At 37.5% G+C, this 27419-nt stretch overlaps 2 protein-coding genes across 2 annotated transcripts; both read left to right on the top strand.

Moving 5' to 3' along the window:
* The first annotated feature begins 7302 nt into the window (after nucleotides 1-7302).
* On the top strand, nucleotides 7303-7938 carry LOC140140800 (uncharacterized). Its single transcript, XM_072162561.1, has one exon. The coding sequence runs from the start codon at nucleotides 7303-7305 to the stop codon at nucleotides 7936-7938; it is 636 nt and encodes a 211-aa protein (XP_072018662.1).
* Nucleotides 7939-12363: 4425 nt separating this feature from the next.
* LOC140146229 (sorting nexin-21-like) lies at nucleotides 12364-25502 on the top strand. Its single transcript, XM_072168013.1, is given in 3 exon segments — nucleotides 12364-12637; nucleotides 20466-20596; nucleotides 24172-25502. Coding segments are annotated over 3 exon segments (978 nt in total). The 5' UTR covers nucleotides 12364-12468; the 3' UTR covers nucleotides 24850-25502.
* The last annotated feature ends 1917 nt before the right edge of the window (nucleotides 25503-27419 follow it).

Here is a 27419-nt window from a genome sequence, read left to right as displayed (position 1 = left end):
TGCAACAGGATTAATTGCCAGAGCGATAAATGAAAACAATTTTTGAATGTATTGACCTGCACTAGATGTACGCTCTAACTCTGCATCGCACCCTTGATTATCAAAGAATAGGCATAGAGACCTAAATCGTAATTCTAGTATGGAAATTTCACATTGGTGCAGAGTCCAACCACCGAAGTGGTTACACAACTCCCTGCTAACTGGAGTTTCCTTTTGGAATTGGTAGTACATGCCATAGACTTTGTGTTGCGATCATTTCGATCGTGGTGCAGAACTCAAAAGCGTGACCCAGTTGACATGGTGATAATCGGATTACACGTAACACTTCGCTGGCGAATAGCGCCAAAGTCCACGTACGTTTCACTCGCACCTGTACGATTAGTGTCTTTGAAAAGAGCGGTATTGTATTCTATCTATGATTGATTGTACAGTATGCATGGCACAGACTTGATATAGGTGATGAATACAGCCTACTAATAGTGAGGGCAATACATTCAAATATTGCTTTCCCCCTATCGCTATGGTAATTAATCATGTTACATCACTACTTCTACGGCGATTAAGATTTCATATTTTGCGAGGGCGCACCTGAAATGACACCCTTTATCAGTTTATCCGAAGCCTTGTGACATGATCTCCTTTATACCACTTAACATCATTGTTTATCAACAAAGGCGACTATCGATATGCTTGAACGAACCGCTACACTGTTCAATGGGTTTCTTGATTATGAAATGTGGTGGACGATTTGAAATGCATATGTGCCCTGAGCAAACTACGATGCGTACGCACACTGCAGCGCAAAGAACAATGGAAATTGCCATAATTCGCGCGCATACTGCCGGGCAATGATGTCACATGTCAAGTGGTCTATAGAACATATTGAATGTGAGTAAACATGGTAAAGTAACCTCCCATTCATGACTGTTATTTCTAATTCCTCATGTTTATCTTTCAACGTAGGTGGCAACATCATCTTCAACGTCTCCAAGAAATATTTGAAAATGGACGATTTCCATGACAAGTTTGTATGCGTGGTTCAGGACATGCTCCTTGGTGGTTCTTGGACAAAGTGCGACGTGGAGGTCAAACCTTTCTTAACCAAAACCATGAGTGAGGATTGCCTCGTCTTCACGATTCAAAAAACAGCTGCTAAATGACTTTGAGATGTAAGCTCTGCGAGCAGAAAATATCAGGAAATTTCGCATTCTTCCACTTGTTCAACACGATAATCACACCTAGGTTTACCTTATCAATGCTCTGCGGCCCTTGCAAGTGTTGAGATAATTTTCTCAAAATATTAAGAGCTTTCTCAAGAACCACTGAACAAATACTAGGCTTATTTGTACTCATTTTAATAGATTTTTCATGCCGATTCTAAATATGGTCCAGGAAATGTACTATTCTGACATTTTTGAATTTTTACATTTTTTTCAAACTTAACGTCTGTAGGCCTACATGTAGTGGAGAGAGCTAATATAAAGCCATAACATTTGATTTAAAAAAAATTGCACATTTTGCTAAAAAATGATGAAATGGGTACCTTTTCAAGAAAAGTTGCAAACTGAACATCCTTTCTGAAACCAAATTTTCATGAAATTGAGGGCCATCAATAAGCCAAAAATGGTAGAAATCCCAACCGGAGTCTAAACTATAAATGGTTGAAGTGTATCCCCGAAATTGCCGCGCATCCCCGTGCCCTCTTTCCCACTAATACTGTTTTATGCTTCATCCCAGACTGTAGACGAATGATGGCAGATATGTAGGGCCCGGCCTAGGGTTTATCGTGTCGAGCAAGTGGTGTCGGAAACCAACCGAAATATCTTGTGAAAATATTTTTTTAATACTTTCTTACATTAAGAACAAAAACGGCAATAAAAAATTAAGAGAAATTTATTTTAGATCCTTTACGATTATGTAATGGTTTAGGGGCCTATTATTTTTTTAGGTCTTGATCCGAATCAGTTTAGATTTATGAACGTCTTAACATTTATTAAATAATTGTTGAACTTCACGATGGGCACCTGATTATTATGTATAATTGATTATTATAATTTTGATAATTTATAATATTTCTACGAGTACGCTGTCGGTAATCACAGTACACTCTAAAAATATTTTACTCAACACTGAGTAAAAAGGTCACAGCTCAACAGTTGAGTAAAAATTACTCAACATTGAGCTCATTTAGGTAACAACTCAACAAATGAGTAAAACATTACTCAATGATGAGTAATTATTTACTCATTTGTTGAGTTGTGACCTAAAATATTTACTCAACACTGAGTAAAAGGTCAAGGCTCAACAGTTGAGTAAAAATTACTCAACATTGAGCTCATTTAGGTAACAACTCAACAAATGAGACATTACTCAATGATGAGTAATTATTTACTCATTTGTTGAATTGTGACCTAATATGAGCTCAATGTTGAGTAATTTTTTACTCAACTGTTGAGCTGTGACCTTTTTACTCAGTGTTGAGTAAAATATTTTTTAGAGTGTACTGTGATAACCGACGGCGTACTCGTAGAAATAGTGTACGGTACAGCTGGTTTCTGTGTGAGTGGTCGACCACTCATACAGGGACCAGCTTCACCGGTATAGTGATAACCGACGGCGTACTCGTGGAAGTGGGTACATGTCTTCACGACTAGTATAAAATAATATAGTATGTTTATCATTATTATTATGATTATTATTATGTATATACTTTTACATAAATATTAAACTAATTCAAGTGTGTGAAACTAGTTCAAGTGGTAATGTACATCTTGAAAACAAATAAATAATATTCTGCCTAACAAAACGATCATTGTAGGGGTGCGTATTTTTGATTGTTTGTTATCAATAATTGAAGCGTCTTCCTCTGGGGCTTAAAAATATTTCCGCTGCAGAAAACGTCAAAAAAGGATGACTATAGGTCTACGCTCTCTTAAATTGGCCGATTGAAATATGTCAATCTTTTAACGATTGATGATAGGAATCAATCTAAATAGATTGGAAAATAGATTGAAATGGTTTTACTCCTAAATTTAAATGCCAAATGACATGTGTTGCATATGTTTGGAATGAGATTTCAAACTGTTGTAGAGTGAACATTTTCAATCTTTTTTTCAACTGGAAAGGACTTGTTCCTAATCTGGGACAGCAAAAGATTGGAAAACAATAAATTCAATCCTTTCTGCTGAAAATTCAATCGAAAAAGATTTGCCTCTAACTTTAATCGCTAAAAGATTGTAAAAAATTGAGAATCACTCGTTTTGATTGACAGCTGTGGTGTAATACCACGAACACAGCCATGTGTGTGACCTTTAACCCCCAAATATCTGCACACACCATACACATTGCCGTTACGGATGGCAGAAATGTGCGCGAATCGCGCAGAAGTGTTGCAAATAAGCTCAAATAGGCAAATATGGTTGAAATTGGAACATATTCACGGGAAGCGCGCAAAAATGTGCACTTTTATAAACACTGAAATGTGATGGGATCAAGCAAAATGAGTCGGATATCGGGAATATTGATTTTGAGATATAATAATAATTCAAATTCCTTTGTATTTTATTGTTTTGAGCAGCACTAAAATGGTCATATCTCTTGAACCACAGGTCTGATTATGATGGGGTTTTCAGCAAAATAAAGCTCTGAGAGAGCTCATAATAATGAGATTAATAACTGAATTTGGATTTTGATCGACATCAGACTCATTTTGCTTGAGTCAACTACCTGATATCAGCAGTAGATGTGAGTATTGACAAACTACCTGATATCAGCAGTAGATGTGAGTATTAATAAACTACCTGATATCAGCAGTAGATGCGAGCATTGACAAACTACCTGATATCAGCAATAGATGTGAGAATTGATAAACTACTTGATGTCAGCAATAGATGCGAGCATTGATAAACTACGGTACCTGATATCAGCAGTAGATGTTAGTATTGATAAACTACCTGATATCAGCAGTAGATGTGAGCATTGATAAACTACCTGATATAAGAAGTAGATGGGAGTATTGATGAACTACTTGATATCAGCAGTAGATATGAGCATTGATAAACTACCTGATATCGGCAGTAGATGTGAGAATTGGTAAACTACTTGATATCAGCAATAGATGCGAGCATTGATAAACTACCTGATATCAGCAGTAGATGTGAGTATTGATAAACTACCTGATATCAGCAGTAAATGCGAGCATTGATAAACTACCTGATATCTGCAGTAGATGTGAGAATTGATAAAGTATCTGATATCAGCAGTAGATGTGAGCATTGATAAAGCTACCTGATATCAGCAGTAGATGCGATCATTGATAAACTACCCGATATCAGCAGTAGATGTGAGCATTGATAAGCTACCTGATATCAGCAGAAGATGTGACCATTGATAAACCACCTGATATCAGAAGTAGATGGGAGTATTGGTGAACTACTTGATATCAGCAGTAGGTGTGAGAATTGATAAACTACTTGATATCAGCAGTAGATGTGACCATTGATAAACTACCTGATATCAGTAGTAGATATGAGCATTGATGAACTACCTGCTATCAGCAGTAGATGTGAGCATTGATAAACTACCTGATATCAGCAAAAGATGTGAGCACTGATAAACTACCTGATATCAGCAGTAGATGTGAGCATTTATAAGCTACCTGATATCAGCAGTAGATGTGAGCATTGATAAACTACCTGATATCAGTAGTAGGTGTGAGCATTTATAAGCTGCCTGATATCAACAGTATATGAGTTTATCAATATATCAGTATATGAGTTTATCAATGCTCACATCTACTGCTGATATCAGATAGTTTATGAATGCTCACATCTACTGCTGATATCAGGTAATTTAATATCAGTGCTAATATCTACTGCTGATATCAGGTAGTTTATACATTTACTGTTGATATCAGGTAGTTTACCAATGCTCAACATCTACTACTGATACCAAGTAAAGACTGCACAAATAGTAACGCAGCTGTTATGAATATGACATAGCTTCAAAACTAATAATTGTTTTCACGATATGCAACAGAGTTTAAGAAGGATGATTTATTTACGCGCATTTTGATACCCCATTCGTCCAATTTCGTTAAATATTAACAACACAGTAGTGCTTTTAAAGAAAAAAATACCCGAATTTAAAAGTTGCAGCAGCTATTTGTATTGATTCGAAGTCAGCGTGAAAATAATATTGGAGGGTTTTACGTGCCACAATACTGCTTAATAACCATTGATCGGTGTAAACGGCAACTTTTAAATTCGGGTATTTTTCTTTGAAAGTACTACTGTGTTGTTAATATTAAACGACATTTGACAAATGGGGTATCAAAATGCGCGTATATAAACCATCCTTCTTTCTATGTTGAAATATTGTAAAACAATTATTAGTTCTGAAACTATAGGTGCATTCATAACAGCTGCGTTACTTTTTGTGCAGACTTCAGTTTATTAATGCTCACATCTACTGCTGATATCAGATAGTTTATTAATGCTCACATCTACTGCTGATATCAGGTAGTTTATCAATGCTCACATCTACTGCTGATATTAGGTAGTTTATTAATGCTCAGATCTACTGCTGATATCAGGTAGTTTATCATTGCTCACATCTACTGTTGATATCAGGTAGTTTATCAATGCTTACATCTGCAGTTGATTTCAGGTAGTTTATCAATGCTCACATCTACTGCTGATATCAGATAGTTTATCAATGCTCACGTATACTGCTGATATCAGGTAGTTTATCAATGCTTACATCTGCAGTTGATTTCAGGTAGTTTATCAATGCTCACATCTACTGCTGATGTCAGGTAGTTTATCAATGCTCACATCTACTGCTGATATCAGGTAGTTTATTTTCAAAATTTTGAAATTTTCAATCCTTCAAGTATAGGGGAGAGCGGGGAGTGTTCGCTCTAGGGGTAGGTTCGCCCACCGTGCGATTCTCAGCACTACGGTCATCGGGGGATTTGGCGATGGCAAAATTAGGTGACATAGGTCATTATAAACATCTCATATTAGCTACGCGACACATAGGGACGTGTTCATCGAACTGCAGCCAAAACAAAAAAATTACATCAAAACGCAATTTGTTCTTGCATTAATAATGTTGTATTATCATTGATACATAAATACAGATGGTTTTAATGGAAATCTGTATTGGGAACATATGGGATTTGTTAAAGATTTAATGCAGTTATAAACTCCTTATTCGATTTGTATTTTGCATACCCTGAAGAAAATACAAAAATGTGCACAAGGGGCACGTTCGCCCTTTTGAGGATGGGGCATGTTCGCCCTATATCTTCCCCGGACAGACTTACCTCCAAACTGGAGGGCGGACCTGCCCCATCAGCGTATTATGCAAAATTTTGATAATTATACCATTAAACAAGGTAAAACTATACTGAAAAGCATGTTTTTGAAGTTATGTGGTATCAGTATTACTCTTACCACCGTTTACGTCTTAATCCATAATCTCCCCGAAGTTGTAAACATGAAACGTTTAAGCTCACTTTGGACCCCTACATATTACCCTGACCCGACCCCTGCAACAAATTTAGTGACCCCCTCCCCCCACAGAAGAGAATGAATGCCCTGTATACCGGTACTCTTGCTAAATGTTTGCATTGAATATGTTATTGTTATGCAATGTTTAAACCTTTTTTGTGATTATGGTGAACTAACCCCACCATATGGGCGAACCTGCCCCAATATGGAGCAAGTTCGCCACTTTGCAAAACTTTTTTGTTTGCTCTATCCTATTGCTATTGTAAGGCCTATAGTTCTGGAATTGTGGTCGTATATAGCTAAGACATAGGGCTTTCACATGTGCTAATCAGGTCATCCCTAACCTTAAAATTGATATCACTAGGCTGGTCAGAAAAAAATAGGTCGAACACTCCCCGCTCTTCCTGCACCCACCAATGAAACAAAATAATGAAGAGGATAAAAATAAATTTTTATGACCAACTGCAAGCAATTGTAGATAGCATTCACAAACATGACTTACTTATTGTGATGGGAGACCTTAATGCTAAGGTTGGAGAGGATAATGAAGGCTGTGAAAGCATCATGGGAAAACATGGACTAGGAGTGAGGAATGACAAGGAAGAGAGGCTTGTCGACTTGACTTTTGTAATCTAAATAACCTTGTGATTACTGGAACAATTTTTCCTCATCGACAGATACACAAGTAAACGTGGGTTTCTCCAGATGGAAGAACTAAGAACCAAATTGATCATGTAATGGTAAGCAGACAGCACAGGACATCTGTTCAGGATACAAGGGCCGTACCATGCGGGGAGCTGATATATACAGCGATCATCAACTAGTTTGTACCAAACTCAAGATTAAGTTGAAAAGAAAGCAACAACCAAAAGTGACAAGAAGGAAATGTGATACAACCAAACTCCAACAGACTACCATCAGATCAAAATTCAAAATTGAACTTAAAAATAGATTTGATGTACTCCAAGATTATGAGGATGTAGAAGAGAGTGTAGAGAAGAAGTGGCAAAATTTTGAGAATGCTTACAAAGAAACTGCACAGAAGGTTCTCGGGTACAAAAAGAAGGGCCAAAAACCATGGATCAGCAAGGAATCATGGGATGTAGTAGAGGAGAGGATAAAGCTGAAGAGAGACATTGAACAGACAAAGTCAAGCAGAATCAAACAGAACTTAAAAGACGAATACCGGAGCGAAGACAAGGAAGTCAAGAAAAGTGTGAGAAGGGACAAGCGGGAATGGGCTGACGATTTCGCATATCGGGCAGAACAAGCAGCAGGAAATGGACGAATGAAGGAATTATATGACATTACAAAGACTTTAAGCAATGATAAAGGCAGAACAAGCAACGCTGTTATAGGACAAATTTGGGAACATATTAACAGAACAATCAGCAAGGAGAACAAGATGGCGAGAACATTTTGAAGAAGTTTTAAACAGACCACTACCAACCAATCCAGTATCAGCATGATCAGAGGAGTTAAATGACCAAGTAACGATAATCGAGGACATAAGTGATAAACACATCTCAAAAGCAGAAATCAGAGCAGCAATTAAATAGATGAAAAACGGAAAATCAGGTGGCAAAGATGAAATTACGGCTGAACTGTTGAAAGTAGACATAGACACAACTGTAGACTGGCCTGCAGGCCTCTTTAACACAATCTGGGATAAAGAAGAAGTACACAAAACATGGAAGCAGGGGCTCATTGTCAAGTCACCAAAGAAATGGGATCTTACAGAATGTGAGAATCGGCGAGGCATTACGTTGACTTCTGTCCCAAGCAAAGTATTTGGAAGAGTGCTTATTGCAGTGGCGTAACCAGTGGGGGGCAAGCTGCCCCCCGGACACAAAAAAACTGGGAAGAAGAGCAAAAAATTGGGAAGGGGAAAAGGGGAAGGAGAGAAAAAGAGGAAGAAAAAAGGGGAAGGAGAAGAGAAAAAGGGGAAAAAGAGGGAAGAAGAGAAAAAAGGGGAAAAAGAGGGAAGAAAAAAGGGAAGGAGAAGAGAAAGGGAAGGAGAAGAGAAAGGGAAAGAAAGAGGGAAGAAGATCTATACTACTTTCATTGTGAAATTTTGTACTCTGAACACTAGCTTCTAATATGCCAAAAACCATGAGCTTGGTGGGGGCTCCGCCCCTGACCAGAGACCGGGGCTTTGCCCTGGACCCACTCTGTTTATCGCTTCGCGGCAAGCCGCTCGCGATGCGCACATAAATAATACAACTTTTGGTCAAAAATTGGGAAATTTTCAATCTTGCCCCCCCCCCCCCGGAAGGTCAGGTCTGGTTACGCCCCTGGCTTATTGATAGAATTAAAGATGGAGTAGACAACAAGTTGAGAGATGAACAGGCTGGATTTAGAAGTGGAAGAAGTACAGTAGAGCAGATTTTTGTTTTGCGGACTATTATTGAGCAAGTCGTATAGAGTGGCAGTCAACCTTATACATTACCTTTGTGGACTTTGAAAAAGCGTTTGACTCCATACACCGAGAAAGCATGTGGAAAATTATGGCTAGCTATGAAATGTGCTAAGGATGGCAGACAATAGCCACTGCATGACAGCACTTTAATGGGCTCCAGAAGGCAGAAGGAAAGTTGGTCACCCTAAGACAACATGGAGGCGGACAGTGGAAAAAGAAAGGACGAAATTAGGATGGAGGTCATGGAGCGAAGCCAAGCCAATAGCTAGAGAAAGGGACAGCTGGAGGAGGGGATAGCATTATGGATAGTTTATCAATGCTCACATCTACTGCTGATAGCAGGTAGTTTATCAATGCTCACATCTACTACTGATATCAGATTGTTTATCAGTGCTCACATCTACTGCTGATATCAAGTAGTTTATCAATGCTAACATCTACTGCTGATAACAGATAGTTTATCAGTGCTCACATCTACTACTGATATCAGATAGTTTATCAGTGCTCACATCTACTGCTGATATCAGGTAGATCAGTGCTCACATCTACTGCTGATATCAGATTGTTTATCAGTGCTCACATCTACTGCAGATAGCAGGTAGTTTATCAATGCTCATATCTACAGCTGATATCAGATAGTTTAACAGTGTTCACATCTACTGCTTATATCAGGTAGATGATGCTCATATCTACTATTGATATCAGTGCTCACATTTTCTGCCAATATAAGATAGTTTATCAATGCTCACATACTGCTGATATCAGATAGTTTATCAATGCTCACGTACATCTACTTCTGATATCAGGTAGTTTAACAATGCTCACATCTACTGCTGATATCAGGTAGTTTATCAATGCTCATAATGCTGTTGATATCATGAGCTTCGCATCTACTGGTAGGTCATCTAAAACACAATTATTAATTGAGATATAAAGCACTGAATTGATTGGAATTGGAACATGGAAACGGTAAATCAAATCAAACTAGGCCTATTTATTAAAATTGGAGTAAAATTTCCGGAATTCCCGCGGATCGAGATTATGATTTAATTTTGATGCACCCAGCAAACACCAAACATTATCGACATCATTCGCAAAAGGTTAGAAAAGGTTGCTAGAAAACAGTTACTTTTAAATGTCGTGTTATAAAGGGTACAGTATACGAGAATAAAGGGTATAAAGCGTTTTTATAACATTCAAAAACATTTAATGATAACTTAATGTAAATATTCTAATATAATGTTATTTAAGTATTGACAAAATATGGGAAAACATTTTTAGTGGACAAAATATTTTACAATAACATTTTTGAAAACAATTTTTTAAAATAATTGTGTAATGTGTTTTCATACAAAACCGTTTCAACATTTTTTATGGCCTTAGTTATAACCCGACATTTAATGTTATTACAAGCTTTTTACCAAAACCAGAACCCAAAATATAACCTTGTTTAAAACGTTTTAAAAACGTTTTGTGTTTGCTGAGCATTTAATTGGAATTGAATCCCGGGATTGAATCGAAACTGATTTGACACAAATTGAATTTGAATCAAATCAACAAAAAATAGGGAGAAAGAATCGAATTGGAATTGAAAAAAAAAATGAAGTGGAGAATCGAATTGGAATTGAATTTAAATATTAAGGCCTAAAAAATTTGTTTGATTGACGTAACCCGATCTACCCTAAAATTAGGCCCGACCCTAGATTTTTTTATTTTTTTTTGCACTAATATTAATTGAACAAAAGGAAATAAAAAATTTAATTAAAAAAAAAAAGAAAGAAAAAAAAAAGATCCAAGACTTTTTATCAAATTTAAAGGAGCATCCTTTTTATGACATTTTTCAGTAGGCCTACATATCCACGAAAAAACTTATGCCCAAAATTTCACTTGATTCCGATTTTGCGTTTGTGAGTCATGCATGATTTATGTGTATTTCACTGTACTCCATAGACAATGTGTTGTAATTTCGTTCTGGTATAGGCCTACCAGACTTAAATTCAACGATATTTTTGTTAAACGAATTGATCTGCAAGATATATTTGGTACATAAACATTATGTAGCCAGAGGTTCCAGTGGTATAAAAAATCTCAACTTTTTTTGAGAAAAGTGTTGGAATGGATGAGGCTGTGGATCACGAAATGCCCTTTTAATTTACAGCTTTAAAAGTTGCATTGGTGACTTTTTACATACACAATTCTTTTATAAAGCGCCGTTACATCTAGATCACAGCGCATAAACAAATTCAAAGCATAAACACAATATAACAAACAAAGTGAGCAATAAAACAACTTTTTGGGAAGAGATATGACTTCAGTAATTTCTTGAAGACTGGCAATGAGTTTGCAGTACGGATGGTGATGGGTAAATTATTCCACAGTCCGGGAGCAGCCAAAGAAAAAGCTTTATTTGCGGCAGAGTGGAGAGACTTGGCATTTAATTTATGTACAGTAAGCCGAGTTGTATCTGAAGCAGAGCGAAGTCCGGTACGTGATTGATGGTAAGGCGTGAAACAAGAAGCTAGATAACCTGGAGCATGTCCATTTAAGCATTTAAACACATATAGCAGTACTTTGAAATGAATGCGTTCTTTCACAGGGAGCCAGTGGAGTTGTTTTAAAAATGGAGTCGCATGATCGCGTTTTGATGCAGAAAAATGAGTTTTGCACCCCAATTTTGAAGGCGCTGAAGTCTGTCAATATGGGTTGTGTTTACTCCCAGCAGAAGAGCATTTCCGTAATCCAGTCGGGATAAAATAAGCGATCTTACAATACTGCTGCAGGTGTCTAAATCCAAGAAACGTCTGATGCGAGTGATGTTACGCAAGTGGTATGAAACAGAACTGGAAAGAGCTTGCGGAGCCATAGACATAACATCATCAAAGATGATGCCCAGATTTCGCACAGTTCCTGATGGTTTGATGATGTCATTTCCAACTTGCAACTGAATGTCCGGTAAAGAACGTTAAAATGAGGCGAGGTGGCAACAAAAAATTCAGTCTTTAAATTGACTGTTCAGCTTTTTATCACAAAGAATGTCCTATACTAAAAAAAAATAAAAAAATCCCTACCTACCTACCCTAATTTTTTTTCTCATGTTACGCCAATCGAACAATTTGTTTAGGCCCAAGTTAAGTGGCAAATAAATTGAATTTCAATGGAAAACTTAAAATTAAAATCATAACAGCCCCTCACCCTCATTTGAGATTTTAAACTACGACTGGTTGTGTAGACAAAATTAAAGGGAAAGTTGTAATGACGCAACATCCCTCACAACGCTACAATCTCCTGATAGAAGTACGAACAGCGTAATCTTACATTCTGTATAAGAGGCGTAACCAATTAGCCGGCTTCCCATGGATGACCCTCCGAAACGAAGCACCATTGAAGCACGTAGAATAGATGCATCGGAACTTCGACTTCGACATTGAAGGCTATGTCACAGAATCATGGACGGCTGTCGCAAGAGTTGTCAACAAATCGTGCTGTAAACACACCCAATTTCTGTAATATCTAAGCAAGAAATGCAGCTGTAAAATGGCTTCCAACAAGAAGAAACTAGTGTGCGATATAAGTGTGGACGATCCAGTCACTTCAGAGTCGGAAAGTGAGCTTGACGACGATGAGTTAGCCGAATTTAATTTAGAATTCAGTGGGCATCTGACGTTACACGACGAGCAAAATGGTGCAGTGAACAACAACAGAGGTAAGCAGGCATGACTATATAATTAATATAGTATTTTTGAGTAAATTAGAATTATTTATTTAAATACCGCATGTACATGTATTCAATCTGCAAGTGTTACCATTTTGAGTTAGAAAGAAGGACATTCTTGAACATTGTTTAATGTTTATATGTTCTGAAATTAAAGGAAAAAAAATCAAAATTATTTGATTCATGTGATCTCTTCTTTCCTTCCTTCCTTCATTCCTTACCCATATAGCTGCCCTGACCTATTGAACTACTATAGGCCTCGTCGTCTCTCAATGATCAAGATACAACTTGACACAACTCTGTTTTGTAGCTGTAACGCTTACTTCGGTACCATAATCTGGAAACCCATCGTTCGCCTCTTCCAAGCTCTGAATGTGTTATCTGTGCTTCTGCAAAATGTAAAATGACGATTTTGTTTGTCTGAACGTTGGAGGACCCCGAAAATACCCCGAAATTAGTATCTAGATTGGATGTAGGCCGTTACTAAAGTAATGAAAGAAATGTCAACCCAATAAGGCCTAATATTACGGGTTATATTTTTACCTGATTATTTTATTAACAGATTATTTTTATCATGTTAACCATTAAGACCTCGGGAATAGTCATGTTCTGCTGAAATAGGCCAATGCACGCGTTCCGTATTGAAATATGTGTTGAAAGTAGGCCTAATGCTTTCCGATGCACGCACTGCTCCCGCCGGCACTCCGCGTTGATACTACGCGACAGTATAGTAGGAGCATGGTATATGGTTAAAATAATGAATTAATAATGAATACCTACTCACTTCTCTGTCCCGCACTTTTTGATCTGCTCTGATCTCATCCCGTAAAAAATATTGTGAAACTTTTGATAATAGTTGTACAATCACCTTCATGTGGTTGTAAACTACATCTGTAAACTACAAACTGCAGATTTATAACATGTATACATTTACATGGGTAGTTATTGGTTTCAATGGTTTGTAACAGATGCAATAATGAAATGGTATGAAATAATGAATAATGAAAAAATGAAATGGTCACCTACACAGTCATGAAAAATTGTGTAACGGGAAACAAGGAATTGACTTTCATTGGCCTTATCTTGCTGTATTTCAGCTACATTGTAGAGCGACATAGGTAGAAAACCTGTTTTTTTTTTGTGAGAACAATACAAGCACGTAATCGATGGCCATCATTTTTATTCACCACGTCCATTGAATAGATGCGTGTTCCTCACAACAGAAATTAACACAATAGAAATTAGCAGCTCATGAATGCGCTATGGTACCGATCTATAGAAATAAGAAAACCCCCTTTAAGACGGGATAGGCTTGTGTCTGGCTCACACAGCAATACGAAGACAAAGTATTGCTGCGTGGTAAAGCAAATCTCTTTATGTCAGGCGGATTTATCCGCCTGATATACTGTTGCTACTAGTGCCAGACGCTTGGACCAATGTTGACCAAACTTGGCCACAAGAAGCACTGACCCAAGCTTAATATAACTTCTACACAGATAGGGGTCAAAGGTCATGTAAGGGTTATTAGGGGTCATTTTGTGAAAATCTTTAAAATGCTACTGCTCCTTTAAATGACATGCTATGACCACCAAACATGGTCAGCAAGAACCGCTGGCCCAAGCTTCAAATAAGTTGTACCACAGATTGGGGTCAAAGTTCATGTAAGGCTTAATAGGGTCATTTTGTGAAAATATTTGCGTGAAATGTAATGAAGCAGCTATCATTAGAGGCAGCAACCTTGTGCAGGGAAACAGCTATTTGATAACAAGAGATAAGCATATAGTTTCGTTGCATGCTTGGGCATGTCTACTGGTGTGGTTTTAAGTTTCCAGGAAAATTAACAGTAAATATTGTGCTGCTATTTTGATAATAAGAGGTAAGAGTTGTTAGGTTTGGAAATTATGCTATCCCATGATGCATTTATGAAAATACACACTAAAGGTTTGGAAATGATGCTATCCCATGATGCATTTATGAAAATACACACTAAAGGTATGTGATAAATGCTATATAGTTGCTTGTGCGGTGGGGATGGTGGTCAAATTATATTCCTTCCCATGATGCATTTATGAAAATCAATACATACACACTAAGGCTATATGGTAAATGCTATATAGCAATAATGGTGAATACCAGTACTCGGGTTTTGTGGGGGGTGGGGGCAAATTTTGAAATTTGTCCGATTGGGCTAAAACTTATATATAATAATCATAAGGGGATCATGAATCTATAGTCATCCAAGGTCAAATCTTACAGCTGCTCCGATGGGGCAGTAACTCTGGGGAAATGATCCCTGACACAACCGCAAAGGTCATGTGAGGTCAAAGGTCAGGTCAAATTTAAAGTTGCTCGATAGTGCTGTAACTTCGGGAAAATGATCCCTGACAATTGGGGAGTATGAAACCACAAAGGTCATGCGAGGTCAAAGGTCAGGTCAAATTTAAAGTTGCTCGATCGGGCTGTAACTTGGAAAAAATGATCCCTGGCAATTGGGGAGTATGAAACCGCAAAGGTCATGTGAGGTCAAAGGTCAGGTCAAATTTAAAGTTGCTCTGATAGGGCTGTAACTTCGGGAAAATGATCCCTGACAATTGGGGAGTATGAAACCACAAAGGTCATGCGAGGTCAAAGGTCAGGTCAAATTTGAAGTTGCTCCGATCGGGCTATAACTTGGACAAAATGATCCCTGACAATTGGGGAGTATAAAACTGCAAAGGTCGTGTGAGGTCAAAGGTCAGGTCAAATTTTAAGTTGCTTCGATTGGGCTGTAACTCGGGGTAAATGATCCCTGACACTTGAGGAGTATAAAACCGCAAAGGTCAACTGAGGTCAAAGGTCAGGTCAAATTTAAAGTTGCTCGATTGGCCTGTAACTCAGGGAAACCAATTTCTGACACTTCATGAGTATAAAACTAAAAAGGTCATGCAAGGTCAAAGGTCAGGTCAAATTTAAAGTTGCTCCGATTGGGCTGTAACTTAGGGAAAATGATCCCCGACACTTGGGGAGTATGAAACCATAAAGGTCATCTGAGGTCAAAGGTCAGGTCAAAATAAATATTGCTCCGATCAGGCTGTAACAACTTGCGGAAATGATCCCTGACACTTGGGGAGTATAAAACCGTAAAGGTCATCCAAGGTTACAGGACAGGAAAGGTCAAATGAGGTCAAATGTTAAAATAGGCCCGATTGGGCTTAAATGTGATGCAAATTATCCTTGATTTGAGATAGCATGAGTAGTCAACTCACGTTTACCCGAGGTCAAAGGTCAAATGAGGTCAATCAGAAGTCATCGCCTGACATTCGTGGCTCGTGAGCCACAGTAGCTCTAGTTCGTAACTGTGAATGTATGGTCACTTTTTACTCTGTTCAAAATGACATGTGTACACCAAAAACAGCCCTCGAAAGGGTATATTCACTTTTTAATTGACCTCAACTCCGAAGGATTTAGTGATACCGTAGTTAAAAATGCGATCCTCAACCCTTTGGTTAACTTAGGACGTAAATCAAACAAAATTTTCGATAATGGTTTAACGGTTTACTATAATTTTTTAATGAAGTTACATTGTACAAAGCTTTTTTTGGGAAGTTTTGCATTTATTTCAACTGGACATGTAGGATCGCAAGGTGAGTGAATTTGTGATGAGATTGGCAGCCAGCCATGTAGGGAGTGTTTTACACACCCAAATTTGTAAATACACACCCAGTTTTTGCCCACATGGCCTATACTTTGTACACAAATCTTAAATTTACACACCCAGTTTTTTGAATTTACACACCCAAACCTTCAAATCCTGCCTAAGACCCTGGTGTGCACTGTGCAGTGGCTCTTCAGTGGATCTATGATATACCACAATACTCATTGGTCTGGCCCATCCACAGGGGTGCTCAGACAGTTGTAGAATTCTCGAGGATCGGTGCACTTGAGCATTGCAATTCCTAATTCAATCCATGACAATGTGTTCACACAACTCCATTGAAGATTGGAATCCGAAAGTTTTGCAATGCCAGAGGACGTCAGCTTTGGAATGAACCCGAAGTTTACTGTGACCTTTAAAGTGCGCTGAATTTTATATAATTAAACCAAAGTCAGCAGTGGAGAATTGCAAAATATTTGTTCACATAGTACCAGCGCTTGAGGACCACTTGAGGATCACTCAGGGATATTGCAAAATCCCCTAGATTTCCTGTGCATAAATTTGGGGACTAACTTAGGGATTACAATCCTGAAGATAGTTCACACATTGCTTTGCCCTATGTGTGAACGTGCCTGTAGTCTTATCTTTGGTTGGATTTTATTTTACGACCAGAGGGCATTTTGATCACCAGCATGAAGACATTGTATCTTGGTGATACCTTAGAAATTTTTCATTTGCATGGAGTGGATACATGATTTTAAAAAAGTGTTCAAGTCCATAGATATTTTTTGAAGATCTATGGTTTGTCAGAAACAATTTGCTATGCCATAGAATTTTGATAAATAAAAATATGTTATATTATTAATCATGATGACCGCATCTTGTTGGAACTCAAAATTATACTGATGTATAGTAAAATGGTCATAAAGAGTTTAATTAGTGACAGTAAAAGTAAAGTATACATACAATGTAGGCCAATATGTTATTGAATGCAACATATCTTGCATAATGGCTCACTTCAATACTGAACAATTCTGAATCTACCAGTTTATTGATCGCAAAAGCCTGAGTAAAAAGTCGGGTATCTACAAGGTTTTAATGTGCATCCCCCCCAGGACTATACTAAACCAACTTTTTAGCTTCCTTTTATGGTCCTATAACACATTCAAGATGTTAACAAAAAATATTTCCGGCACTCCGGCCATATTCAAGGTTAAAGGTCAACACAGGGGTCAAATTTCAAAGTTGCTCAAATCTGGTTAACAAGCACACCAAATTATTCCTCTCATTGCAAGGATTCAGAAAAAGTATAGTTTGACCTACCTGCGACAGACCGTTCTTGAGTTGTAAGCAAAAAGGTCAAATTTGGGGCGGCGGTCAGTTTTTTTTTGGCCACACGGGCAAAAAAATTAAAAATACTCCAATTTGAACGAAATTGGTCTCAAATTGCTTGTTATGTAAAAATAAGTCAAATAAGGAATTGTTGTAACCATGTAGGATGTTTTGTTACCTAGGAAACGTCACAACATAGGTTGTGGTCAATAGGCTGTAATGGGGGATTGACCTTTATGGCCAATTTTGTCAATAACGAAGCATTTTAGACAGTGCAAAAGATTCCTTTTTTGACTTGCTTTTGCATGACGAGCAATTTGAGACCATTTGCGTTGAAATCGGAGCATTTTTAATTTTTGGCCCCTGTGTGGCCCAAAAAACTGACCACCGCTCAAAACTTGACCTTTTTGCTTATAACTCAAGAACGGTAAGTCGCAGGTAGGTCAAACTATACCTTTTCTGAATCCTTGCAATGAGAGGAATAATTTGGTGTACTTGTTAACCAGATTTGAGCAACTTTGAAATTTGACCCTGTGTTGACCTTTTAACCTTGAATATGGCCGAGTGCCGGAATATTTTTAGCTGCGGTAGCAGCTCTATAAGTCACCATGTCTCTCCGTTAGTCTGTTAGTCCGTCCGTCCATCCGTTAGTCCGTTAGTAACAAACGCTAAAAGATGCTGTTACGTCAACATCGTTTGTCGCATGGCTATGGTACTTGGTGAGGAGGAGGGCCTATACCGGCCCCATACTGGAAAAGAGTTTCGTCCCGAAATATGCTAATTAGGTCATTAAAGGGGCATTACACGATTTTCAACAATTTCTAAAAAATGCTGTTACGTCAACATCGTTTGTCGCATGGCTATGGTACTTGGTGAGGGGGAAGGCAGGTACCGGCCCCATACTGGAAAAGAGTTTCGTCCTGAAATATGCTAATTAGGTCATTAAAGGGGCATTACACGATTTTCAACAATTTCTAAAAAATGCTGTTACGTCAACATCGTTTGTCGCATGGCTATGGTACTACTTGGTGAGGGAGAGGGCCTATAGGGCAATTAAGGGAAATTTGGGAAAAGTGGGGAACATGAGGGAAATTGGGGGAATGGGGGTAAATTAAGGGCAATTTTGGGGAATTAAGGGAAATTGAGGGAAATTCAGGTGAATTAATTGATTTTGTGGGCAATTAAGGGAAATTGAGGGAATTGGGGGAAATTGAGGGAATTAAGGGAAATTTGGGGAAATTGAGGAGAATTAAGGAAATTGAGGGAAATTCAGGTGAATTAAGGAAATTTGGGAAAATAGAGGAATTTAAGGAAATTTGGGAAAATGAGGGAAATTGAGGAGAATTGGGAACATTGAGGGAAGTTAAGGAAATTGAAGAGAATTAAGGAAATTGAGGGAAATTCAGGTGAATTAAGGAAATTGACAAGAATTAAGGGAAATTTGGGAAAATAGAGGGCAGTTAAGGGAAATTTGGGAAAATGAGGGGAAATTGAGGGAAATTGGGAACATTGAGGAAGTTAAGGGAAATTGAAGAGAATTAAGGGAAATTCTGGTGAATTAAGGGAAATTGACAAGAATTAAGGGAAATTAGGGGATTTAACACTTGATGTCAAGGCGAACACTTTTGATGTCAAGACGCTTTTTTCCCGAAAATCGTTTGGACATCAAAAGTGTCCGAAATCGGTTTCGAACACTTTTGATGTCAAGACGCTTTTTCCCGAAAATCGTTTGGACATCAAAAGTGTCCGAAATCGGTTTTGAACACTTTTGATGTCAAGATGCTTTTTCCCGAAAATCGTTTGGACATCAAAAGTGTCCGAAATCGGTTTCGAACACTTTTGATGTCAAGACGCTTTTTCCCCGAAAATCGTTTGGACATCAAAAGTGTCCGAAATCGGTTTCCGAACACTTTCGATGTCAAGACGCTTTTTTTCCGAAAATCGTTTGGACATCAAATGTGTCCGAAATCGGTTTCGAACACTTTCGATGTCAAGACTCTTTTTCCCGAAAATCGTTTGGACATCAAAAGTGTCCGAAATCGGTTTCGAACACTTTCGATGTCAAGACGCTTTTTTCCGAAAATCGTTTGGACATCAAAAGTGTCCAAAATCGGTTTCCGAACACTTTCGATGTCAAGACGCTTTTTCCCCGAAAATTGTTTGGAAATCAAAAGTGTCCACCACTTTTGATGTCAGGACGCTTTTTCCGAAAATTGTTTGGACATCAAAAGTGTCCAAAATTGGTTTCGAACACAATTTTTCAAATTTTGAAGCGCCCTCAAAGGTTAAGCTCACAGAGGGGTTACAGGTCAAAATAGGGGTCAAACTTGAACCTGCTTCAAAGACACCAACACTGCAAAATTGAATTCCTTGTCCCGCAGCGACCGCTACGGATCCGACGGTACTTGTTTGTTAACATCTTGAATGTGTTATAGGACCATAAAAGGAAGCTAAAAAAGTTGGTTTAGTATAGTCCTGGTAGGGATGCACATTAAAACCTTGTAGAGACTTTGTTCTCTAACAATCATACTTGTTTCAATCCAATTTAACGACAAGCACTAAGCATGGTAGTACAAGATGCGCTACATGTAGATGTACGTCCATCTACTAAAACTTTTGTGCCAACACAAAAGCACCGCAAATTAAATAGATAGTTGGGTACAATGTAGTGGTAATGGCACATGCCCGAAGGATTTAAAACCATAACGAGATCTGGGCGACCAATCACAAGTCGAATCATTTAAAGATGCATTACATCATGGCCTATTTTAGCTTTACATCTATAGACCCGTTTCTATAGAGACGAGTTTCGATACCAATAATCCTCCATCTCTCTTTTCTCTCCTTTTTCAGAGCGGAGTGGTAGCATGGGTAGTGTCCATAGTCAACAAGATGGGGACAAGAAACTCAAGTTTCATCCAGGACGGACTGTCTTTGAGGTTGTATCGGCTAAGACGATGAAGGATGGTCATAAGAAATTTGTGGTAAGATAATAGAAAGAGGTCAGGTCATTTGGTGATGTGACCTTTTCAAATATTCTGACCTGATGATAAGCTAAGATAATGAAGGATAGTCATAAGAAATTTGTGGTAATTAAGGCAATAGAAAGGCTAGAGGTTCATTTGGTGATGTGACCGTTTGAAATATTCTGACCTGATGATTAACTAAGATAATGCAAAAAAAAAATTGAAGAAAAAAAAAAAGAAAAAAAAAAAAAAAAGAATCAAACAAGTTTCAAGGCCTTTATCATATGCAATTTACAGCTTAAAATGTGTATTTAAAAAAAATAAAAAAAAATAACCAAATTTACCAAGGCACAATACATATTCTTGAGATTTTTTCGGTCATTTCAGCCAATTCAAAACTACATCCGCAGTGTGTGACCTTGGGAACATGTTGAGACCGAGCGCAAGTTACTATGTGCCTTCTTTTCCTTTACAGTGGAAACTCATTTTAAAACGAAGTTGTCAGGGACAGAGAAATTAGTTCTTTATCCAAATTTCGTCATATCAGGGTTGTAAAAACAATAAATAACAAAAGAATTTTGTATCTTGGTTCTGGAAAAACTTCTTTATAACAGGGTTTTTCTTGTATCAGATTTCGTTATAATGAGGTTTTACTCAGGCGGCGAGTGGCATGATGGAGCCGGCAAAACCGCTCGGCCGTACAATGTATAGCATTTTCCATATACTCGGTTAGTTTTGTGGGGTTCATTATCGAACCCCAACGGTTTTAGCTTGCATTTATATTATTTAAAAACATAGGCCTATTTGTTTGATATTTCAAGCGTTTTAATCCCATTCAATTACACGGTTGACGATGGAAATTTACTGAATTTAGAGAATGCATGGCGCATACCACCTGGTTTTACTGAAGGCCCTACAATAAAGTGACTATAACTACAATACATCGATAAGATAAAAAGAAAATATTAATCTGTATCACATCAGAAATTAAACTTTCTCATATTTTTAAAGATCAATTTTGGAAGTCACATAGGCAGATGAGCCAGGAATGGGCTAAAATGTCATGATTGGCTACAAAACATCTATTTCAATTTGGTGTACATAAAAATTATGTTTTGACAGTCAGTGGAAGTATATGAGAAAGTTAATGAAAAAATACAGGCATATATGTCTTATAGAAGAGGATTTTAAAAAGCATACTTATCCACACCAGTTGCCATGAGCTAGGGTTACCAAATTTTAAGCCCCAATATGTGAGACAAATCACTGAAAAAGTAGCCCAATTTCAATACCGGCCAATTGTTTCTATTAATAATTATAATGGGATAGTAACTATGAAAGTGTGTACATGCATGTACATTTACATGATCTGATCCATTCAGGCTATAATGCTGACAATCATGTAATTTAAAAAAATGGATTTATTTTATTACATTTTTTTTAAAGAAAAAGTGGCCGAAATGCATTGTAAGTAAGCTAAAAACTGGCATCGCAAAATTGCATGGACAAACTGTTCTAACAGCTGAACTTAAATTTCTAATTCATTGCCACATTATAGCAGAATGTTTACAAGTGTGAAAAACAAAATAAATCGCATTCTTGCTTTTTAAGAATAGTATTTTTTGATAATATGTGCATGCGCCACCATGTTGTATTTAAAGGGGCATTTCGTGATCCACAGCCTCATCCCCCACTTTTCTCAAAAAAAGTTGAGATTTTTATATCACTGGAAACCTCTGGCTACATAATGTTTATGTACAAAATATTTCTTGCAGATTAATTCGTTTTGCAAAGATATCGTGAAATTTGAATTTCATTTTGGTGCACCAGAACGAAATTACAACGCATTGTCTATGGAGCAGTGTAATACACATAATCATGCATAACTCGCAAACGCAAAATTGGAATCAACTGAAATTTTGGGAATAGGCTTTTTTCGTGGATATGTAGGCCTGCTGAAAAATGTCATAAAAAGAGTATGCTAGGATCACAAAATCCTCCTTTAAAACCTGAAGTCGTATTTTGGGAGTTCCGGAACACTCCATTTCAAATGTGCACCACTCGGACATGGAGTTTTAACAGTATAAATAATTTGACAACCAAGTATGTATGTCAGAGGCTTTGGGATTTCAACATTGGTAAGCTTACAACATGTACTGATCTGGTTAGCAATGGTAATTTGTCAAATTGGATCATTCTGCATATTGTGTCACATATTGTAGCCAGTACTGAAAAGCTTCCAATTATTTCCACTGGGGGACTCAAGCTTGGTTTGGGTAGGAATATGCTACTGTGAATTTGAAAGTGGACACATCAGTACCAATTTTTGGAGAAATTTGGATCCATCGATAGACCAAAATTCAAATTTTTAGCCAAATTTGAGTTTACACAAGTTGTCTTGGTTTTTTCTTCAAATTTTCACCTAAATTTTGGCCAAATTGGGCTATTTTTCAAAAAAATTGATTATTTTGTTTTTGAAAAGTTGACCCATCCATATACCAAAATTAAAAAGGGGTCATTGTGTATGCTAAAAGGCCGAAATGCTACCCATGTTTGGGGTATGTCCCCATATGTTGAGGAATTTTGTACTGAGCCCCCTCCCCCCCCCCATATTTCCTTACCATTGGTTTCTTGGACATTTAAGTAGTAAATGAAGTAAAAAATATCTCAAAATACACCCAATTGGGCTCCAAATGACATGTTAGGTAACCCTGTCAAGAGCCAATAAAAGATAATGCAGGCAGGATAGAATGTCATGAGCAAGAAGTGGGCTATTCCAGTTGAAATCCTTACACCCCATGGAAGACGATCTTCCACACGAGGAGTGTGAATTTCAAATGAGGTTACCTGAATGGATAACCATTTGAAATCTACACCCCCTGTGTGGAAGATTTAGGTCATGTCTTCCATAGGGGGTGTGTGGATTTCAACTGGAATTGCACATGAAGTCGCTACGTACCCAGAGGCAAAATTCATTTCTTGTATACGTGCATCCAAAATTTCTGTTAAGTGCCCATTGGTGTTATGTATAAAGTGTGTACTGCATGAGAATAATTGGGTATTTTGCAAAATGGTTTTTAAATTGGTTGAAAGGAGGGACTTTGCATTTAAATTTGTTTTCAAAATTCATTTCTTGGGCTTCTGTTTATTTGGATGATGGTAGCAATTTTTTTTATTGAAGTGGGCCTTGACTCTGTTAGTGATACTTTCAAATTTATAAAATATAATCAATTACAATGTATTAAACATGAGCAACATTTTTACAATTGATAACAAATTTTCTTCCTAGGGTTTAGATGTTGGTATTATTATATGCAGTTGTTTCCAAACTTATGGATTGCTTTAAAAAACATTCAAAATAATGATTTGATTTAATTATTAAAAAAGATTGAACTTTTGTTCACAGCACATCAAGTTGATGTAATAATATCGAGATATTCACAAGATCTGCGACTGACTTCATAATGCGCAAACAAGTGGTTTATCCTATCAGAATAATAATTAGTCCAGAATCTTATTGAGATCTTCAACTAATTTTTGTCAGACCTTTAATAATCTTTTTTTTCCGTCTCTTTTTGAACTCTCTTTTGCAGCTTTATACAGTGGCAGTACTACGAACCAGGGGAACAGACACATCTCAAGCCATCATAGAAAGAAGGTATTCTGATTTCTACCATCTCAACCAAAATCTACGCAAAAGTTTCCCAGAAATCATGGAAAATGTGGAATTTCCCAGGAAGGTCATGACAGGGAACTTTAAGGTCGAGTTTATCGCCGAGCGAAGCAGAGCCTTTGAGTACTTTCTTACTCATGTATTTGATGTGGAGGCCATCAGGACTTCGGATGAATTCCAAGATTTTTTTTACAATAGAGATTTACGATTAGCATATAAGTACATGTCGGTTGGAAACTTTCAAGAGGCAATCCCACACCTCCAAAATGCCCTCCATCTTCAGGAGAAGATGATCGGCGACACGCATCCCGACACAATCCGGACACTCTGTGGTTTAATCGTAGCGTATACCTCTCTTGAAGATTGTGAGTCACACGCTCACGAGTATGCAGAAGCAGCTCTGAAGAACATCGCTGACGATCCCACTAATCCCTTTTAATCCCTTTTGCAGAACTTAATCGGGATTAGGTGGAGATTGCAGAAGGATAAAAGAGATTTGGAGTGCCGGTTGTCAAGAGTGAAGCTCCACGTTGGTGACGGACCACTAGAAATGCCAACATTAGAAGATCTTGTTATGCAGTGCCTTTCTCATATATGAGAGCAATATTTTGGTTGTTACTTTTTTTTAGTTTCAAAGAAAGTACTTTTTTTTATAAAGAGGTGCATGTGAGTCAAAAGTGCATTTTTACAAGGATGCTTGTGAAAACTTATTGGGCTAATCCAGTTGAAGTCCCTACACCCCTATGGAAGACATGTCCTTAATCTCCCACATAGGGGGTGTAGATAAATATGGAGTCACCAATTCACAAACCCCCATTTTAAATTCACACTCACCGTATGGGAGATTAAGGTAATTTCTTCCATGGATTTCAACTGGAATGGTCCATTTCAATGTTTTTTTGGTGCCAAAGTTTTTTTGAATTCTGTAAAATTAGATTACAATAAGCTAGAGGTGACAGAATAAAAATTTATAAAATATATTCAGCAATATCCCAGATGAAAATTTATTGGAACAATTTAGATGCAAAGTATGATTCATCCAAAGGCTGCCGGATGTCTTTTTAGTCTTTTTTGTGTTTGTGGTATCTTCAGTAAATTTTATAGTCTGACATCTTTGTCATCGCTAATTATGGAAGGGCGCTAATTATTGTGAATACATTGAAGTTTGACACCATCACATTTAATGAAAAAGATAGCACAAGGCAGTTTGATTTATATCACAGTTTGCTGAGTTTTATTGCGTAGGGTGAATGCAAGAACATCTTATGTGAATAGAACTGAATAGCTGCTTTATGCGAAATGCATTCTATATAAATTTGCAGCACAACCAACACATGTCTAGGTTGCTTGTAATGATTCAGCAGCTATTGCATGTCTGTTTATATACAGTGGAAACTCGTTAATACGAGATCGCCGGGGCCGGCATTTTTAGGTCGTATTAAGCGGAGTTCGTTTTAAAAGTCAGGTGCCAAAAATGTGTCAAGGCATAGATTGCGTGTGTTTAAGCCTGCAGAAGTCGGCACAGTGAGACTGTACGAGCGAAACTTCATACTAGATTTGTGACAGCTGCCGAGCAATGTCACAGTTCCAAATTCCCTCGATCGTTATTATAGGCTAATATTCCTTTTTGATTTTCGGTATGAGGCATTTTTCTCATAGCGTTTTTTCTGATGAAATTTAGATGATTTCTCAAGCTGATTATCGTTAACAAAATAATAAACAATTATACGGCAGTGTCGGGATTTCCCCCACTTTTACCATGTGTGTAAACAACATGAAGGGTTTCCCACTTTGCGATCCAGGGCGGACTTCGAGTTTGTGATTGGCTAGTCGATATTGACGTCAGCAATATTGACCTTATATGGCAAATTTCGTCATGACACGATTTTATAAAAGCTAAAAATAGGAAAGGGAATCCTCGTTGTTATGATGGTTGCTAAGGTTTTGACATGAGCTCATTAAGAATAGCCCGCCCGCTAAGTACTGTATGGGATTTTGGGGGGATTTGACAGCAAGTTTATCTTCATTATTTTACAAATAAAAATCGAATAATTATTTGCTGTAATACTGATAAAAACTGATTAATGATATAAAATTTAGTATTTAGCTAATTTGCTTCTTTTGAAATCTTTAATTATTTTTTTATCTAATCTCGGCGCGAGTGTACTCGGAGATCCTTTTGCCCTAGCCTGGTTCTCCTTGCACTGATTTGTGTACGCATACAAAAGTGCAGTTGCATTGAAGTCGTGCTTTGAGTTTACGCCACTTTTCGAGCGAATATTTTGTCAACTCCTGACATGATTTACATCAAAAATCCACCTTGAGAAATTAGCTTGTTTTATCCGTTGTAAAAACAATAGAAAACAAAAGCTTCGACTCACAGTAAGTGCTCGTATTATGCGGATTTCGTATTATTTACCTCGTATTAAACAGTTTCTTTTGTATAGTAAATAATAGGGGAAAATCGGGACCATGTGTGACTGTTCGTAGTAAGCGGTTTCTCGCATTAAGCGATCTCGTATTAACGAGTTTCCACTGTATGATGTTCTTGATCACACATCAAAATTTATTTGGTGATCCATATCCATCCACTTTTTAAGCTGATTTTGTATAGTTCCATATCCAGGAATGTTGTAGTTTTTACCCTATTCTCATGTTATGGATAAGGCTATTCCATCTGAAATCCACACACATACATGTATGGAAGAGATGACCTTCAAATCTCCTACATAAGGGTTGCATATTTCAAATGGATTCACCCATTGAGGTAACCCCATTTGAAATTCACACTCCCTGTGTGGAAGATGGTTATTGTAGTCAATATATGGGGTGTATGGATTTCAACTGGAATAGTCTATTTTAGAGCTGACTCAAGCTATAAAGTCTTCATCTCTGTTCATCCCACCATATATCCAGATTGATTCTCAAATCCATCTCGTCGGTCTCTGAAGTATGACGAGATTTCATGGGGAACAAAACCAAAAGATCAAAGATGCCTGATAAACATTATTTAGCTTCATTGGTAAAGTTAATTCCTCCTCATATGTAACATGAATTGTAAAAATAATATTGATGATGAGAAAATGATTTTGTCATGGGATTTCAATGATGTTTCGGTTTGTTTCTGTTTCATATGCAGACAGAGTTTTATGGAATGAGAAAAAAATT

The sequence above is a fragment of the Amphiura filiformis genome, chromosome 2 (genome assembly GCF_039555335.1).
Source record: "Amphiura filiformis chromosome 2, Afil_fr2py, whole genome shotgun sequence".
NCBI classification, from domain to species: Eukaryota; Metazoa; Echinodermata; class Ophiuroidea; order Amphilepidida; family Amphiuridae; genus Amphiura; species Amphiura filiformis.
Note: the sequence above shows the minus strand (reverse complement) of the source record. Positions and strands in the feature narration are given on the sequence as shown.